At 32.2% G+C, this 18,794-nt stretch overlaps 2 protein-coding genes across 2 annotated transcripts; both read right to left on the reverse strand.

Moving 5' to 3' along the window:
- Positions 1-7,981: 7,981 nt before the first annotated feature.
- Positions 7,982-9,162, reverse strand: LOC139087920 (chymotrypsin-2-like). The gene is made up of 4 exons (XM_070636890.1): positions 8,958-9,162; positions 8,620-8,892; positions 8,392-8,556; positions 7,982-8,334 (listed from the first exon to the last, which is right to left on the reverse strand). The coding sequence occupies exons 1-4, from the start codon at positions 9,160-9,162 to the stop codon at positions 8,195-8,197; spliced, it is 783 nt and encodes a 260-aa protein (XP_070492991.1). The 3' UTR covers positions 7,982-8,194.
- Positions 9,163-9,310: 148 nt separating this feature from the next.
- Positions 9,311-10,408, reverse strand: LOC139087932 (chymotrypsin-1-like). The gene is made up of 4 exons (XM_070636907.1): positions 9,913-10,408; positions 9,680-9,847; positions 9,591-9,602; positions 9,311-9,527 (listed from the first exon to the last, which is right to left on the reverse strand). The coding sequence occupies exons 1-4, from the start codon at positions 10,388-10,390 to the stop codon at positions 9,400-9,402; spliced, it is 786 nt and encodes a 261-aa protein (XP_070493008.1). The 5' UTR covers positions 10,391-10,408; the 3' UTR covers positions 9,311-9,399.
- Between the last annotated feature and the right edge of the window lie 8,386 nt (positions 10,409-18,794).

The raw sequence follows: 18,794 nt of genomic DNA on the forward strand, positions 1-18,794 counted from the left end.
GTGGGTGGCAGCATGTTTATCAACAATTGTGTACTGTCACTTTACAGCATTTGTAGAATAAAAATGAGGATTTCTTTTCTTCACTTTTTCAAACAATTGTAACACAGAACAGAACTGAAAAAAGTTTCTTTTCTTTTCAATCCCTTTTGTGTGGCAATATTTACCACCAACATCATACACTGCCACCGCGGCAAAGAAGAAAAAATAAAGAATGTAAATAAAAAAGGAAGCACATAGAAGAGATTTGAGATCAGTTCTTTCATACTTTTTTAAGTCGTGTGAAAAAAGCAGTCGAACTAAATGTTCGAGATCACAAAATGTTCATCAATGGATGTGCAATTTATATGCACTTGACATGAGAGACAAAAATATCCGAATTTGAATGACATAACGTGATAGAATGCTCTAAACTTCACTCACACAAAAACAAGGACATGATTTATATAAATTTTATTAAAATTCCATGCTCGACAATTTACATAAATTGTTAAACTTTAAACCATAAAACATTGAACAACCACATTAATGTGTAATTTAGTTCACGTGATCATGTAATACATCTTCCATTGCCATCATCTGCCATGGCAATAAATCTCATTTCGATTTTAATATTAAATATATGCGTGTGGGTGCGTGTGAGAAAATAGATGAGACTTGAAAATGTGCGAATGATATAAAAAAGGTTAAATTTAAATGCAAATCGTTTGGTGAACATAAAAATGTGAAAATAAAAATTGTAATTTTAGGGGTTTGAGGAATTTAAACAGATAAAGTAAAAAAGGAAAGCTGAATACAAGAAAACCCCTTGATGATATTCAAAAATATTTGTAAAGTTGAAGAAAAAAAAGTAAATTTCATGTTTCAGTCAGTCAGGGTGTTTGAAAGAGCAGATTCTCGTATAAAAAAATCGAGAATATTTCTGTTCAAATAAGGTTCATCATTGAATAACACTGGTGATTATGTAAAACAGATCACGTTTTTACTTTTTGCTCACAAGGAGTAAAGCGTGAATGTAAAATTGTAAATGGAAATGGTTAGAATGTAACCAGCAAAAGATGAATAAAGTAAAGAATACAAGATGAGTGAAAAATCACAGCTTTTGTGCTCGTTGATTTTTTTTATGAGAAATATTCAATTTATCACATGTTGTAATGACGGGGAACATTTTTTTATTAGTTTAGTCAACATATTATAAGCATTGTAGGAGGAATAAAGGAATACGATGTGCTTATTGTGGGTGAAATAAATTTGTTCTTCTCGGAAATTTAGTGAGCCACATTTATCAACCATTTCCAACTGTCCTATAAAATATTCTGATATTATCCATGATACACTGGTGACATTGTCTACAAATTAAATCATCATACCCACAAAAAAAAAATGTATACAAGATAAACTTTTCCATTTCGTCTCATTTCTCATTCCATTTGATAATTTATTTGAACATGCTTCCTTCCTTTCCATTTCATGTATTGAAAAAACAAAAAAAAATGTTATTTCAATGTTGTTAAGGAAAAAAATACGAAAAATTATGTAACTTATGAATTATTTCATACTGCTACATTTTATTTGCTTCTTATGTTTTGCTTGTAATGCCTCACGGCATATGACAAACAATGACTGAAAGTCTTTATAAATAGAAGAACAAAAAAACAATTTCAACAAAAATTCGAGATTTCTTCTTTTTTACATTCTGAAATTCTATGTATTTAAAAATGAAGAAGGAACATTTTCTGGGGGGCATTTTTGTGTATTTTATTATAGAGAACAAAAAGTTGCTTTTGAGCAGTAACCGAGATATTCTCTTTTGCTATGGTAAAAAAGTTTCTTGTTATTTGCGATGGACACTATTAGCTCTAGGGCAGCGTGAGTTATTTGTACACGTTTCATGTTTCTTACTTGCCATATGCCATGAATAAAGTAGAATGTATTTCCTTCCTCTTTGCTGAGACACAATATTGTGATTATTTGGAAGAACACACACATATACGGCAAACTCCCTCGAGAGATTGTTTTTTTTCTCAACTAAGTTTTAATGGAAAAATTATCATCATTATGTATGAATCAAAGATTTTTTTCTCTTGATGCTTCCTTTAGAACTCATCAAAAACCTCTTAATTAGTTAACGGTAAAACATTATGTTCGTAAATTGCTTCAGTAAATTTCTTGCTTCTTACCTTTAATTAATTAATAATTATGTTTATGATGATTATAAGAACATCTTAGCAGTACAGCTTACCTTAATGTTTAAGTGATGCTGCTCAAAAATAAATCGAGCAAATTATTCGAACTTTATCCAATTAAATTATTTTATAAATTTGTATACTTCTAAGGAGGCTTTTGCAGAATCTAGTCATGGTCATTAGCAAGCACAATAAATTATTAAAAACCATCAGAGAGCACCTTGAATTACTATGCAGATACAAACAAGTTTAGCACAGCACGATTCATAAGCTCTCACCTACGTCCAAATAGATTTTTACTCATCATAGTTCAGTGAAGACATGAAAGAATTTTTACCTTCTACACTGCCTTAAAAATCATCAGTCATAAACGATTATGAGCATGATATGTGAAGACAAATGATAAGTATTACAGACTGAAGAAATTAAAGAGAGATGTTCACATGTTGAGAGTTGCAAAGAAAGCATTATTTCCAGTCTCTTAGTGATTCAGCAACAATTTCAAGATGAAAGTATGAAAAGAAATCTTATCGTCATACTTTCGTTGAAATTGAAACTCCCACAGCAGGAAAGAGGTTGGATGCCGCTTACTAAATATGTAAGAAGTAAAATAAAATGTCATTTTATTAACAGCAGAAACAACAGCATCAGTCTTCACACTTCTTATGGATGTGCTTCTACTCATTTTTATGGGTTAGGTAAACACATCACACATAAAACAAGACACTTTTCATTCGCCTTTTTAATCTTTATAAATTGATTGTCATTTTGCTTTACAACACAATCTATTGTTTCATTTTTTTTTCTCTCCTTTCCATTCCTAACTTGTTCTCATGATGAATTTCTTATTGCTCGCTGTTTCAAGAGCTCTTGACAATTTTATGTTAACGCTGAATACATTTTTTTATAAACATTTTCTTGTTTTTAAGATGAGACAATCAAACGAATGTTTTGAAAAATGACAATTGAAGTGAAATTTTTTAGGGTTTGTCTTCGACTTGTTTTGTTTTACGCGCGTAAAATACCAATTTTGTTGGTAGTCTCATGCTGGCTTTTAAAATGAGAGTGAAATTCTATTTTTTTCTTTTTGCTGATTTTACTTACAGAAGATTTATAGATTTTGTGGGTCATTGTTGTGGATAGGTTTGTTTGCTTAAGAGTTTGGAGAAATTTTTCGAATCATTTATGGAAGAAATATTACTTTTTAAGGTCTTCTTATTATATGGTTATTCATGGCCAATAATTTTTATTAATCTTCAGATTAGTTTTGCAATAAATCCACTTTTGTTCAAGTACCTTAACTAAAAATCGATTGAGGTCAGAATTACTTTCTTTAAGTTATATATTTGCAGTTGCTTTTATAATTTTTGAATGTAAATTATTTAAAGCCAAAAATGTTAAGTGTAAGAATGAAGGAAAAAGGTCAGAAGTTGTGTGATTTATGTCACATATCACAATATCATGTGCAATATCATACAACGAGCTATGTTAAGTAGATATTTATACATAAATTATGCGACAATTTTTTTTCCATACCATTCTTATTCCTTTCTACTTCCATGCTACATCTTGATAAAATATGATAAAAAACTGCTTCTTCCTCTATTCCTTTGACTTCCTATTTTTTGCTGTCGTTTCTTTAAATTTTTATTGCATATTCTTGAAAATTTATAGAAGGCAACAACACATGCAAAGCATACACGTAAAGAATTTTATGGACATAAAAATTTAGTCTTTTTAGATCCTTTCCGAAAATATTGGAAATTTTTTTTCACGCTTCATTTAGTCCTTCTTAAAAAAATTTGCATTTTTTCCTTTCCATTGAAAGTCATAAAATCAATTTGAAATGGACAAACAGAGATTTTGAATGAAATATGTTTCTTCGTGAAAGGAGAAGTTTCCTTTGTCATACAAATTCAATTCTTTTGTGGTTGCTTTCTCTTCCTTCATTTCCATTTCTAAAGTATTTTGATTCTTTATATGTATCTCATTTTGGTTTATTTTTCAATAAATTTATTGTTGCATAATAAAAGTTCTTTTTTAGGTATCTAGGGAAAGAACTTAAAAAAGTGGGAGGAATCAATCGATTGAGAGACTAAAGAAATTCATGAGAAATTCAGGGTCATCCTTTGTCTGTGGTCATAAATTTTTTATTTTTCTTTGGCATATTTTTATGGCTTCACAGAATAATTTTGCAGCCTTAAAAACAACTTAATATTGATTTTCAAGGTTGATCCATTGAGATGATTCTGGAAATACTTTCCACCTTTTTAGTGGTTTCTGGGTTTACCTCATGAGCCACAGCAGTAACACTAGCAGGAGCAATTTCATTTTTTTATGACTGATCTTTTTACGATTCAAGCTTTCTACTTTTTTACAACTTTACTTTATGGGATTTCAAGGACATCAGTTACATAATTTTTTGAAATGGCAAAATTTTTTCTAGCATAACCAGAATTTAAAGACAATTCAAGTAAACAAAATTCCTTATTTTATCATAAAAATAAGTATGGATCTAAAAATATTTGAAATTGCAGATGATATGAAGGTGTAGAAGATTAATGAATTGTAAAAAATTTGGTATTCAGGTAAAAACTTCGCATAATGTGCCCACAAAAAATGTATAAATATAAAAGAAGGACCAATATTTTGATAAATGGATAAGAGAAGAAAACAAAGCCGCAATACATATCTAGGAACGGTTATAATACGGCAGGTAAATCCATAAGCTTTGTTTTAAAACTAGGTCAATTTGAGAAATTTCAAAAAACGCCATTAAACTACCTATCAAATAAGTTAACACAACTAAGAAGAATAAATTCCTGCGGAAATGTGTCTATTCAAAAGATTGATTGCTAAAAACTAGAACATAGTTTTGCATTGACTTTATCCTTTTTATTGAGATGAAAATGTCAAAAAAATAAGTGAAGGTTGAAAAAAGGAAAAAAAGAAATCAAAATTCCGCTTCATAAATTTCACTGACCTTTTTCCACATCACATGAAATCGCTTTTGGGGGCGGCAGCTGAAGTATAAACCAATTTGGGATACACTTTTAGTTTCAGATCATAAAAACAAATAAAAAAGGAACACAACTGAATTAATAACGGAGGTCCTTAAATTTTGAATCTAGAAAATATCAAAAATTACTAACGAGAAGCCTTATTCATATCATTACATCATTAAGGAGCAATAATTTCTGACAATTACATGACAAACAATCAATCATTTCTCTGGCTTCCTTTGAAAAAGATACAGGAAGAACTAATATAAAACTAGTCTCTATGACTACCAATTACGTATAATCTACTGCTATATTTAACTCTCCATTTTCAGGATCTAAAACTTCCTTTCTATATAACATTTGCAGCTTGAAACATCCATGATATAAAAATAATTATATCATATTTTTCTACAGTATTTATAAACGCGCGTGGATGTAAATTTCATCAAATGTCTTAATACTACTAATTAGCTCAAATTCAGTGACATGCTTAACTCTGACATTTTATTATATTTTATTAGATTCCGTATCTTAGAATTCATCAATGATTCCTAATTAATTTGTATAGCTCATTCAAAAAAAAAATCATCTTGACAACATTACCACCTGCATTAGATTCAGATAACAGTTATGATTTTTGAAACACAGGGCATTCCATTCATCAGTCTTCGTCTTGATTTTTAATTGAAACGATGATGAAGAAAAAGGAGGAAAGGCATGAAGTGAAAAAGGTTTAAAAATATTTTCTTATGAGTCTGATTAATTAAAAGCGATAAATTCGTGCAGCAGGTTTACACTGAAATGAGTGAGGTGCTCATAATGATGCAAAACTTAGTTTATGGCTAAACGAAATGAGTTAAGATTTTCATTTAAGGATTTTCTTTTATTAATTAAGCTTAAATTTTTGAGGATCCTTAATTAAAAAAGGTTGACAAGCAAAAATTCCATTTCATAAATTATCATAAAATTTTCAGTGACTTGAACATCTTTTGCCAGACTTGTTAATCAAGTTATCTTATCCTTTCTTATGATTTCTGCTTAAAATTCTGATCATAAAAAATTCAACAACAACTCTGACTAAATTCTCAACCAAATGAGATTAATTTTAATTGAATTTGAATTTCTGTTGGTAAATAATTAAGAATGTAAGGATTTAGTTCACCCACAAAGTGCTCCAATGATTTTCAATTTAATGCGATTAAGAGGAAAGTTCAGTTGTTCATGCTTCAAGTAACTGATTCATACCTTTCAATATTTTCTAATTCTTCGAATTTGATTGCATTATTAATTTAATTAGTTAAACTTCCTATTTGTCAGTATTCATATACAGTTTCTCAATTCATAAACGTCCATTAAAGGCATTCCTTATAAGTTTAAGAAAATCGAATGAATTCTCGGAACTTCAACGAATTCGCAATCCATTTTACAGTTCAATTTAAATAAATTAATCTGGGCTTGCTGAAGTTTCTTAATTTTAATCAACTCGTTCCTGCTTTTTTATAAATTCTCATACCATGAATAAATGAAAGTTCAACAGCGCAACAGCTCAGCATCAACGCATATTTTTAGAATGAGAAGAATTTTTCCATGCTGGCGGGAATTCAAATGAAGTTATTAATTCTAATCATCCAATTATCAACCATGAAGAAAGGTTAAATTGAGACGCTAAACTCTCCATCATTTGTTTTAAATTTGGATAAATTTTTTATTAATCAAGCACAAGAAGTAATCAATTAATAAAGAAATTTTAAGCGAGTTAATTTTTTAAAAAATCAACCTTCAATTTATGATTTATGTTCATTAATATACATAAAATTGTAACCAAAATATCTTGAAGTTGTTGGTTCCAATTTCAATAACGTAAGTTTTCCACACCTGTGAAACGTTAATGGAAATTTAAAAATTGATTTACACAAACAAGTGTTCACATCTATGTAAAATTTGTAACTTGAATGAGTTGGAAACTGAAACAAAGTTGATTATTCAGATAGGTATAATTATTGTAACTTATGGCTTATGCAGATGAAATAAAACAGATTTAGCTTTTGAAGATGAGGGACACCTGACAAAATTGGAATTGTTTTTAAATGAGTTAGCCTTTTCAATATAACTCATGGTCTCATCATCTTTTGTTATATTGAACATATAAAGTTCAGTATCATCAACCTGGTAACAGTATTAAGTCACAAAGTAGTTTGTAACTACTGTGAAATACCCATGATATCTTTCATAAAGATCGCTTTCAGGCTTTTAGTCTGCTTTCAAAATAAAATCACCGAAGGAGTTTATTGAATGTCAAGCTCTGTTTGCTGTCGCTGCTGACTATGCTTTATATCAACATTATGTTTTAGATGACAACATACAGCTATCATGAAGAGAAGAAAACTCCATAAGGGGAACAAAATAATTGAAGATGCAAGCTTCATCATCTTCATATCATGATGTTCACATACATATGAGGAATATGAGGAATAAGCTAGGAAAAATGGAACAAAGAAAAAGAAAAACTTTTTTTTTTGAAAATTGAATTTTTCTGTATGACATAAAGTAGAAGCAGAAATGGGATGAAAAGTCCCTCCATTCATTGAAAAAAATCTCATTTGTGATAAAATGTTCTGTAGAATAAATAAAAAAAGTTTTGCTAGCTTTGACTTTTTCAATCTCAATTGAAATTTTTCAATCGATGAAATAACATTACTAAAAAAATTGAGGGCACTTGATTTTGGTTTTTATTTATGTCAACAAATGCCAATTTTATTCAATGCCAATTTTTTGGTCATTAATTATGTGTAGCTATTCATTTAAAAATTTTAAATATGATAAAATTTACAATCAATTTATTTTGAATAATTCTATTTAAATATTATCATAAAACTTAATTTCTATTTGTAATAACATTGGCTTTGCAAATGAGTGAATGTGAAATTAATGGACATCATGAAACGGTAATGAACATCAAAAATTGCTGAATTATGATAAAGTCATTAAATAATTAGTAAATACTTTAGATTAAATGTTTTCACTAATCCATTTATGATGTTCAGATATTCGAGTATATACACTGGGTGTTGATCCACATGGCCGTAATGTCCAGCACGTAATGCCAACAAGATATCCATCTTTTTCTAGTGGACTTCCTGAGTCTCCAGCTGAAATTATAAATTAGATCAATTTGGATTCTTAATAATATTAAAAATAATGCTTACTGCAAACACCTTGACCCGGTCCTCCTTCTAAGCAAACCATCTCTGGGGTAACTCTATCAGGAACAGTATCTCTGTGAAGCCATAAGCATCTAGCATTTGTCATAGCTCTGAGCTGAACTCGCTGCATTCTTGTTGCAAAAACATCATCTCTAATCCATCCAAATCCTGCACTCGATATATTTGTAGATAAATCTAATAAACTTTAATATAATAAATTTATATGCTTACCTGTTACCATGACTAGATCGCCTGCATTTATTGTAAACTTTCCTAGTGGAATTGGCTGAATGACCCTTGTAAAGATTAATGGAAAAATTAAACGAACTATGGCGAGATCATTTTCAATTCTTTCGTAAGTTAAAAAGTATTCTGGATGTCTAATTAGCCTCAAAACACTGTACGTCAATCCCATTCGTGCATCACGATAGGAAGAACCGACAGAAACTCGAACTTCTCTTGCTATTGCATATCTATCCAAATTAGCATATAGACAGTGAGCAGCTGAAAATGAAGATTACATTTGATTATTTATGTCTAATTATTTAAATGAGCTGCTGCTTTCAAACCTGTCAAAATGCTTCGTCGACTGATTACTGCTCCACCACAAAACGGAATAAACCCTTCTCCAAACCAATTTATGTGAACTCCCGCCATATATGGATGGTCGAGGATTGATGTATCGACTCCACCTACAACAGTGGGATCAATATCAATCTTACATTTTATGTTTGGAGTTATTGAAGCAAGGAAGACAACGATCAATAACTTCATGATGAAATAAGTAAACTGAATATTTTTTGGCTTTGTGTGAAGTTGATAAATTATGAAATCTAATCTAATCTCTGAAATTAATTTACAAAAGCTGAATAATTTCCTCGGATCTAAAGTCTCATTATCATGGATTTAAAAAATCAAAAAATTAGTTGTCATTCCAGATTTTAACTTTATTATCTTTTTAAAAAAAATCCCATTCCTCAATTATATTTTACATTAAAGGTATTTTGCTTCTTAAACATTGGCACTAATCCAATCGTAATGTTCAGAAACTCGTACATACACGCTAGGTCCAGTACCACATGGTCTCAAAGTCCAGCATGCAATACCAACAACATGGCCATTCAATTCAATTGGTCCACCTAATAAGATATACAAGAATAATTTAGTACTTTTAAAATATCTCAACCATTATTTCCACTTACCAGAATCGCCACCTGCAAATTTTTAAAGTAGACATTTGTGAAAAATAATTATAAATGAAATCATATTTTAAGACTTGTTTAAGACTTACCGCAAACGCCTTGGTTGGTTCCAGCTAATAAACAAACCATTTCTCTTGTTACCCAACTTGGAATGGTATCTCTGTGAATCCACAAGCATCTAGCATTTGAAATAGCTTGCATCTGAACTCTTTGCATTCTTGTTGCTTGTTGTCCTTCATTTCCAATAAAACCCCATCCTTTTATCATTGAAAAAATTAAATTATTACAGACATATTGCCTAAATTAGTAAAAATTAAGTTACCAGTAACCATAACATTGTCACCAGCTTCAACTCTGAATTTGCCCAATGGAATTGGTTGTACAACTCTTGAGAATATTAAAGGCAAAGTTAGGCGAACTACAGCAACATCAGCTTGAATCATGTCATCATTAAGTAAATATTGTGGATGTCTGATCAATCTGAATACATTGTAGAATACTCCATTTGTTCCTAATCTGTATGATGATCCAACAGAAACTCTGACATCTGAAGCTCTAGCTTGTGCAGTGTTATTATAGACTAAGCAATGAGCTGCCGTCAAAACACTTCTTCGGTTGATAATGGAAGCACCACAGAATGGTAAAAATCCTTGTCCAAGCCAATTTACATGGATTCCAGCCATGTAAGGATGGTCAAGAATAGATGTATCAACTCCATTTACAACATTTGGAGCTATGTCAATCTCACATGTTGCAAATGCAACAAAACAGGCAAGAACCACTGCGATATATGTCTTCATGATTGAAGATTACAATGAGAAGTGAACTTTCGATATTTATTTGAAAGGTAGCCACATAATTTAAATTATTTTTTATATCTAATCGAAAATGTTTATCTGCTAATCTCAGGAAGACAAAAGATAAATTTTTTTGAACTAAAAAATATAAATTTAGACGATAAAAAGACATGTGTATGGTACCAGACTCGTGTATGGTAACGAAAAACAAGATGCAACCTCCTCATTTTTACCATAGAATTCAGAAACATTGAAAATAAACAGGATCGCCCCAAAGGGCATTTCAGAACTGTTCCCTTCTTCTATTTACTTTATTTAAACGGAAAAAAGATGCGAAAAGTTTTGGGAGATACTCTTTCGATTATTTTTACGATCATGATAAATCATTTTTCCAATTTATTTCTCCCTCTACCTCATATTGCGTTGAAATAATGGCAACAGCATGAAATATTTTCATGTAAAAATATTGCATTTGTAAATAAATTTGCGGAACAAATAACTTGAAGCAATCTTCAATCATCTCTATTAAAATTTGGAAAAAAATGTAAAGTTCTAGGTATTTAGAAAATTTATTAATTCATTTTTTGTTCAAGAAACTGTACCAAATTTAATATTCAAGTGCTGATGCAAGAGCAGTAAAAGATTGTTTACAAAAACACAAAGACCTGCTAAATTCCTTCTTAGATAGCATCGAACCCTTTTTTGTGGACCTTTTATTTTTTTTCTCCTTACAAAATTTGATTGTGATTCACAACCGAAAAAAATTCAGGGTAAATAAAAGACACTGGTCACAGCCTTAAAATTGAAGACAATTAAGACTTATTTTTGGTCATGCTTAGGTCAGTCTTTTACATTATTTTAAATAGTTACAAAATATGAATATTAATTTAAGGCTTTCACAATATCATTTTTTGTTTCAAATTGCAGGCATTTAAGGCGAAGAAAAAACGAAAAAATCAAGTCACTCATTCACGCTATTTAAGTCTGCTTTAGTCAAGCGCTGAGTCAAGCTTAAGTAAAAGTTTTAAAAAATCGTATTCACACCAATTTAAATATTTACTGCTTTATTTCTGCTTCGCATTGATAAAAACAGATTTCTGGTTAGAATCTCAGTATATTTGATATATTTCCTCTAATGTCACTATCAGTTAGTGATGACGTAAAAATGTTTTCGAACTACTGTCACAGTCCTTTAATTCTACTCTATTCAATCCATATACATATAATACACGTGACTTCATTCATGATCCGGATTAACTTTATTTGCAAAAAAGAAGATTTTTTTTTATTATTCTTCTCTTTTATGTCTGGCGTCGAAGTTGATATTTCTGTATCGATTTTTCATCATTGCAACTTTTGTTGTGACAGAGTTTTTCCACAATGCAAATGCAGCAGAAAATAATGGTCAAGCAGCCGTCCGTCAGTCAGTTCATAACTCATTGATAAGCTTAGTTCGGAAAATTGAAGAAAATTTGTTCTGTTTCTTATACCCAAAACAGTGCTGGACTAGATGATTCAAAATATATCTGTAAAAATTAATCGACAATAAATCCATCATCAAATAAAAAAAATTCAATATTTTTTTTTCAACCAAATTAATTATGAACTTTGCTTTATCAGGAACTATCGGAAGCACTAATAGACACATGAATACTTTATATTATGTTGAAATTAATAACATTATAGCACTCACTGTATTTTTAATTACCAAATGACATGAAACTTCGACAAACGACCAAGACTGCGTGCAGAGCTGTAAAAGGGGAAACTTTTCGATTAAAATCCTATAAATCAATTACAGCTATCACCATCATCAATTATTTATTGGTTTCTTTTCATCTTTTTTTTCAACTACGCACGCACATTTTAACACAAAAATTACCAGAGTGTATGATGGTGATAGCGGTGCTGATAAGTTTTGTATATGAGAGGATGTGATTGTGGTCAGTGCGGTTGCTCTTTATATCATAAATTAACTTTAACAGGATAAAATGTTTCAATATGAAAACAAAGAATATTTGGAGATAATAATAATTTCAAATGAAATACTGACATGATGGTCGTTCACATCGGTCCGTCAAAGGGAACAGACGTGTTTTTAATTCGCTCCGCAATTAATTCAAAATTCTCAAAAGCTCCAGATAACAACAACAGAGATTAAAGTTTCGAATCTCAGTTCAACTTGTTCAGACGTGTTTTGACTTGTTCGGCAAAATGGTAGAAACAACAACAAATCTCAACAACGAGGAAAGTAACCAAAAACTTTCGGAAAAACAACCTGAATCTCAACAACAAGATTCAGCACCCGTGACAACTCTCATCACCGAGGATATAAACAACGAAAAGCAACATGACATTGAGATGGAAAATCTCAAAACAAAACAGACAACAATGGATCAATTCGTCCAACCATTAAGGGCAGAAAAACGTCGCAGCCAACTTGAAATCTTCAGTGCGCCAGCCAAAAAGATATCTAGTGCTAGCAAAAAGAAAGATGACAACAAAAAACAATTTGACTTCTCAAATGCCAGGACGAATCTGTACGATAACAGATTGTTCAACTTCAGCGGAGATAACAGCAAAGCACCAGAACAACCAAAACAAAGTGAAATATCATCATCATCGAAAGACATCAACGTAACATCACAGCAGAAACCAAAACCACCACCGATCCATATAACTAGTGGTGGAGGACAGGAGATCAGAAGGTTGATGAACCAGATCAACAACCAACCCAGGAGTTTTATGATCAACGTCAAAAAGGATAAACTCAAAACAAAAGTTGTATCAACGGAGAGTTGGGACGACTACGACAGATTCATCAAACTCCTCAGAGAAAAACAACACCACTTTCACACCTATGCAAACCAGGAACCACAGATGAAATTCGTGCTCTACGGACTTCCAATGATGGAGATCGTAGACTTGGAAAAGGAGTTGAAAACGGAAAACATATCACCAGTTAAAATTGTCAAAATGACAATGAAACAAAGGAGACACGAAAACGACGACGACCAGAACTACCTTCTGTATTTTAATAAAATACAGGAAGGTAACATTTTGGAAAACCTTCGAAAGGTTAACTGTGTCTACGGCTTCAAAGTAAAATGGGCTAAATACAACAACAGGCGTAACGGACCTTCTTTCTGTTCGAAATGTTTGCAGTTTGGTCATGGACAACGTGGTTGTAACAAACCACTAATCTGTTTCAGATGCTCTGAACAGCATGATTCAAAAACCTGTCCTTACATTTCGATTGAAACCAACAAGGTCCCAATCGAAAAACTAAAGTGTCACTTCTGCGGCGAGAAACATACATCAATCTCACAAGAATGCAACATCAGGAAACAAATAATCGAGAAGTGGAAAGCTAAATCAATGAACGACAACAACCGAAATCAAAACAGACCATCAGGTGAACAACAATGGAATTCACGAAATCCTGCTGGACAACAAAGGAATTCACGAAATCCTGCTGGACAACAAAGGAATGCTCCACCAACATCAAAAGCAGGTGAACGATCAGGCGGATCTGATCAATTTACATCACAAAGACCAGCTAGGAGTATCCCAGAACCGGTACCAACAACATCTAGAAAACCAGCTTCTGAAACCTCCGCACCAGTCACCATAAAATCACAAAATAAGCATCCACAGCAGAAACCCTCAAATCAGGAAATCAAAACAAAAACCGAAGAAATAGGAGAAGGGAAGGAATGGAAATAACAACAGGTCAAAGCCAAAGACCAATAACAATCATCAACAGAACTCAACACAGGTTGTAGAAATTATGGACCTAGACTTCAATTCACTAACCTTGGAAACAAACAAGGTCGATCCTGAACCTTCATCCAGTGGTAATACAAAGGAACAAATTTCACCAGCCCAAGGCACAATCGATGAATGCATGTTCTTCATCAACTCATTCATCGAAATCATCACCAAAAAGCCAGAGTACCTAAAAGAGGAACAGATACAACAAGCCATCGGCCAAAAAGTTGCCAAAATCTACATGAGTCAACATGGATTGTAGTCACCAAAGAATCAACGTAATTTACTGGAATGCTAACAGCCTTGCAGATAAGATGTTAGCATTTCTCGACTACCTCAGCATGCAAAACGTTGATGTTGCGTGCATATCGGAAACATTCCTAAAACCAAACTCCAAAGTAGACTCGCATCCTGACTACGTAATTCATCGATTTGATCGCATTGATAGACCAAAAGGTGGTGTTGCGATCATTGTCAAAAGAAATCTAAAACATCAGCTTCAACCAAGTTACAACACAAAGCTAATAGAATGCATCGGAATAAAAGTCTTCATCAACGAATCAATAAGCTGCCACATCCTCTCCGTCTATCTTCCAGGAGGAAGCAAAGGAAGGAAATAGACGATCATCTAAGAGATGACATCAACAAAATAACAAACATCAGAGGAAACTACTACATCTGCGGAGACTTCAATGCAAAACATCGAGAGTGGAATTGCAACGTAGCAAACAAAGCCGGGACAATACTACAGGATATGTCCGGGGAGTTCATGATCTACTACCCCGATTCACCAACGTATTATCCAGAAGATCCGACGAAATCTGTATCAACAATCGACCTAATGCTCTCAAATTCCAGTCTGAACACTACAGAACTAAAATGCACAGAGGCAATGAGTGACCATTGCGCTGTGTATTTTCAAATCAGGACATCCAAAGTTGACAGAACAGACAACACAGTTTACAGATATGACTACAGAAATGCCAACTGGAAAAAATTCAAATCGTATATAACTCGTCGCATCGAAGACAGCACTCTGGAAAACCCATGCAACACCGTAGAGGAGATAGAACATCATATCAAAGTATTCTCAGAACTCATCATGGATTCAAGAAACAAAACTGTGAAGAAGAGAAAGATCAACTTTGAATCGACAAAGCTCACACCAGAAATCAAAGACTTAATCAGGACGAAAAGAAGTCTTCGACGAAGATGGCAACGCAGCAGAGATAATCAATTCAAAACTGAATTAAACATTCTACAGAAAGTCATCAAAGACAAAATTAAGGAACTCAAAAATACAAACTGGAATAAGCGGCTTTCAGAAATCCAACCATCAAACCAAACAGTCTGGAGGATTGCAAAGCATTGCAAGAAAGGTTCAAAATCGATGCCACCGTTGATTGATGCAGATAGAACATTCATCACTAATAAGGAAAAAGCCAGCGTTCTCAGTGACTATTTTCGTAAAGCTCACGAAAATCCACTTGAGGACAACAACCCAGTACATACCCAGGAAGTAGACAACGCAGTGAAGGAAACATTGGAAGGAGAAAATAGTGACTGCACAGAACTTACAAATGTAGAGGAAATCTCATACATTGTAAGAAATCTGAAAAATCCTAAAGCACCAGGATTAGACGATGTCAACAACATACTCCTCAAAAATCTTCCACCAAAAGGCTTCGAATATTTGAAGTTCATCATCAACACGTGTCTCAAACTTAACTATTTTCCGAAAGTTTGGAAAAAAGCTAAAGTAATCCCGATCCCAAAACCTGGCAAACCAGCAAACGAAGTGAGCAGCTATAGGCCAATAAGCTTGCTTAGTTCCCTAAGCAAAATATTGGAGAGAGTATTGCTGAATAGAATAAACGAGCATCTGGAGGATAACAACATCATTCCGACTCAACAGTGTGGCTTTCGCACAGGACGATCAACATCTCACCAACTCATCAAAGTAATCAAAACAGCAAAGGAAAACATAAGCAGGAAGAAATCAACAGGAATGATCTTCCTAGATGTGGAGAAAGCATTTGACAGAGTCTGGCATAACGGACTCTTGTTTAAAATGATCAAATTAGGGTTTCCACTACCACTTATAAAAACTGTAAGATCTTTCCTAAGTGAAAGAACTTTCTCAGTTTTTATTAAAGGTCAGTTCTCAGAAACCAATGAAATCAAATTCGGAGTACCACAAGGAGCAGTGCTTTCACCAACTCTCTACAACATCTACACATATGATATTGTAAGAGAAACAACTAACAATATCGCACTCTTCGCAGATGATACTGCATTGTATCATTCTGCAGAAAACTCAGCCGATATTGTAACACATCTACAACACACTGGAAGAAAAGTACAACAATACATGAACAAATGGAAAATAAATCTCAACAAACAGAAGACTCAAGCCTTATTCATCACAAATAGGTACTCCAGGCAACTTCCAAGAGACAACATCAAATTCCTCAACGAAAACATCAAATGGGAAACCGAAGCTAAATATCTGGGAATGATAATCGACAAGAGAGTGACATTAAAGCAGCATGTAGAATATGTGACCAACAGAGCTCACACTGCACTAAGACTACTTTATCCCCTCATCAGCAGGAACTCACATCTCGACGTTCGAAACAAACTTCTCATCTATAAGCTAGCCGTGAGACCCATCTTCACATACGGCTGTCCAGCATTTGAACGGATGGCAAAAACACATCTACAAAAACTACAAGTACTACAAAACAAATTCTTGAGAATTGTTCTCAACAAAACAAGATATGAAAGGATATCAGATCTACATACTGAAGCAAAAATACCCTCTATTGAGGACTACGTCGGAAAGTTGCAAGCGAATTTCAACACTCGTCTTGCGTCGCGAAACACCGAATAAACCACAACATAAATTAAAGCAAAACAATTTCAAAATAAAATCAAAAACTAAGTGATGAATGCGATAAGCCAGAATCCTTAAAAATTTAAATACAAATAAAATGTATCCAAACTTTGTACATAATTAAGTTAAAAATTTAATGAATAAAAAGTTTATTTTAAAAAAAAAAAAAAAAAAACTGACATGATGGAGTCAATTATGTATAAAATGAGTTTAATTTACAATTAGTAAATTAAATCATATGACTTGAATTGATTGAAGAAGATTTTTTTCTGAATGACAAACACGATAATCAAATTTCGCTGATGAGGTGATTAATTAATAAACCTATAAATCAACCTAAATTAAAATGTGTCATTAATTCTGAAACAAATAATGAAATTAAAATGTTCAATTATTCATCGCAAACATTCACTCATTAAAAGTGTCATTGACGATAATGCATTTCAATTAAGAACATAAGAATTGAATATCAATATGCAGAGCTTTTTATATTCTTGCTTTAAGTATCGACTGCCGATCGTGAATCATACATATTCATTTTACTTAACATGTCATCAATATTAGCTTGCTGCATATAAAGGCAAGCTAGCACAAATCGTCCATTAACTAATTGAAAGCAATATGTATAGCTTGACCAAACCTTTACATGCATTCTACCAGCTTATGAATGATATAGGATTGAAGAACAGAATTTCATGTGCGTATTTTCAACAAAAGTGAACTCTAGTGTCATGATAAAAACTCGAAATTAAATTTATGGCTTTAATTCTGTGGTCAATAGACTTTTATCTACCTTGGCCATACCTCGATGCTTCCCCTAGTTCAAAATATCAATACATCATAAGTCTAATGGTATGGAAAAAGGGACACAACCTTCATACATAAATGCGTAAATTTATTATATGAGCAATTATCCCAGTGTAAAAATTTATAAATTAAAATTTGCTGATATTATGTGCTGAATAGAATCTGTATTTTATGTATAAGCATTTGCCACTTAATTACATCAATTGCTATAAAAAGTCTACATTGATTTCAATTTATTGATTTTGTGTGATTTTTCATTGGTTATTCACAATCTTACCGCATTCATTGTGTTTTTTTTATGTCGCCAATAAAATTGCCATTTCGACTTTATTGTTCCACTTTCGTTTATTGCCTGCAACTAAATTTAATCAATCATTTTATTCTGATCAGTGTTGCAATGGAAGATGTCTGCCGAAGACAAAGACAGCAGATTCTTCCACAGAATTTGTCTTTCAAAAGATTTTATCTGCGGAAGAAAGTTGTCTTCTTGCAGACAAATAAAATTGTCTTTCGGAAGATTGTGTCTTCCGGTAGATTCAATCTTCCGCAGACAACTGTCTTCCAGTAGACAAAAATAAAAATGTCTACAGGAAGACAGAATCTGCATGTAGATTTATTCTGCCGCAGAAAAATCTACCAAAAATTTCATTTTTTTGCAAAATCTCTATTTTAACAATATATTACCTATTAATTATGTACTATTTATGTTAGAAAACATCAATATTAATGTTTCAAAGCTTTTAAAATATTGTAGATCATTTAAAACACATGTAAATCGAGAAAAACAATTTTTGATTTTCAAAATGCCGTTATTCTTTGTTTACATTTGTTTTCGCACAATGTTGCATGAAAATTCCATGTAAGTTGATATTAAAAGCTTTGAAACATTAATATTGATGTTTTCTAACATAAATAGTACATAATTAATAGGTA

Source organism: Chironomus tepperi, unplaced genomic scaffold (genome assembly GCF_022539635.2).
Source record: "Chironomus tepperi strain 1889 unplaced genomic scaffold, CSIRO-AGI_Ctep_v1 contig_137, whole genome shotgun sequence".
NCBI classification, from domain to species: Eukaryota; Metazoa; Arthropoda; class Insecta; order Diptera; family Chironomidae; genus Chironomus; species Chironomus tepperi.

Excerpts from the sequence above, each read along its gene's own strand:
- LOC139087920 (XM_070636890.1), bottom strand. The coding sequence starts at position 9,162 with ATGAAGTTATTGATCGTTGTCTTCCTTGCTTCAATAACTCCAAACATA. Across the intron at positions 8,893-8,957 it reads TCGACGAAGCATTTTGACAG|CTGCTCACTGTCTATATGCT; the intron begins GTTTGAAAGCAG and ends CTTCATTTTCAG. Across the intron at positions 8,335-8,391 it reads ACCGGGTCAAGGTGTTTGCA|CTGGAGACTCAGGAAGTCCA; the intron begins GTAAGCATTATT and ends TTATAATTTCAG.
- LOC139087932 (XM_070636907.1), bottom strand. The coding sequence starts at position 10,390 with ATGAAGACATATATCGCAGTGGTTCTTGCCTGTTTTGTTGCATTTGCA. Across the intron at positions 9,848-9,912 it reads TGACAATGTTATGGTTACTG|GATGGGGTTTTATTGGAAAT; the intron begins GTAACTTAATTT and ends CAATGATAAAAG.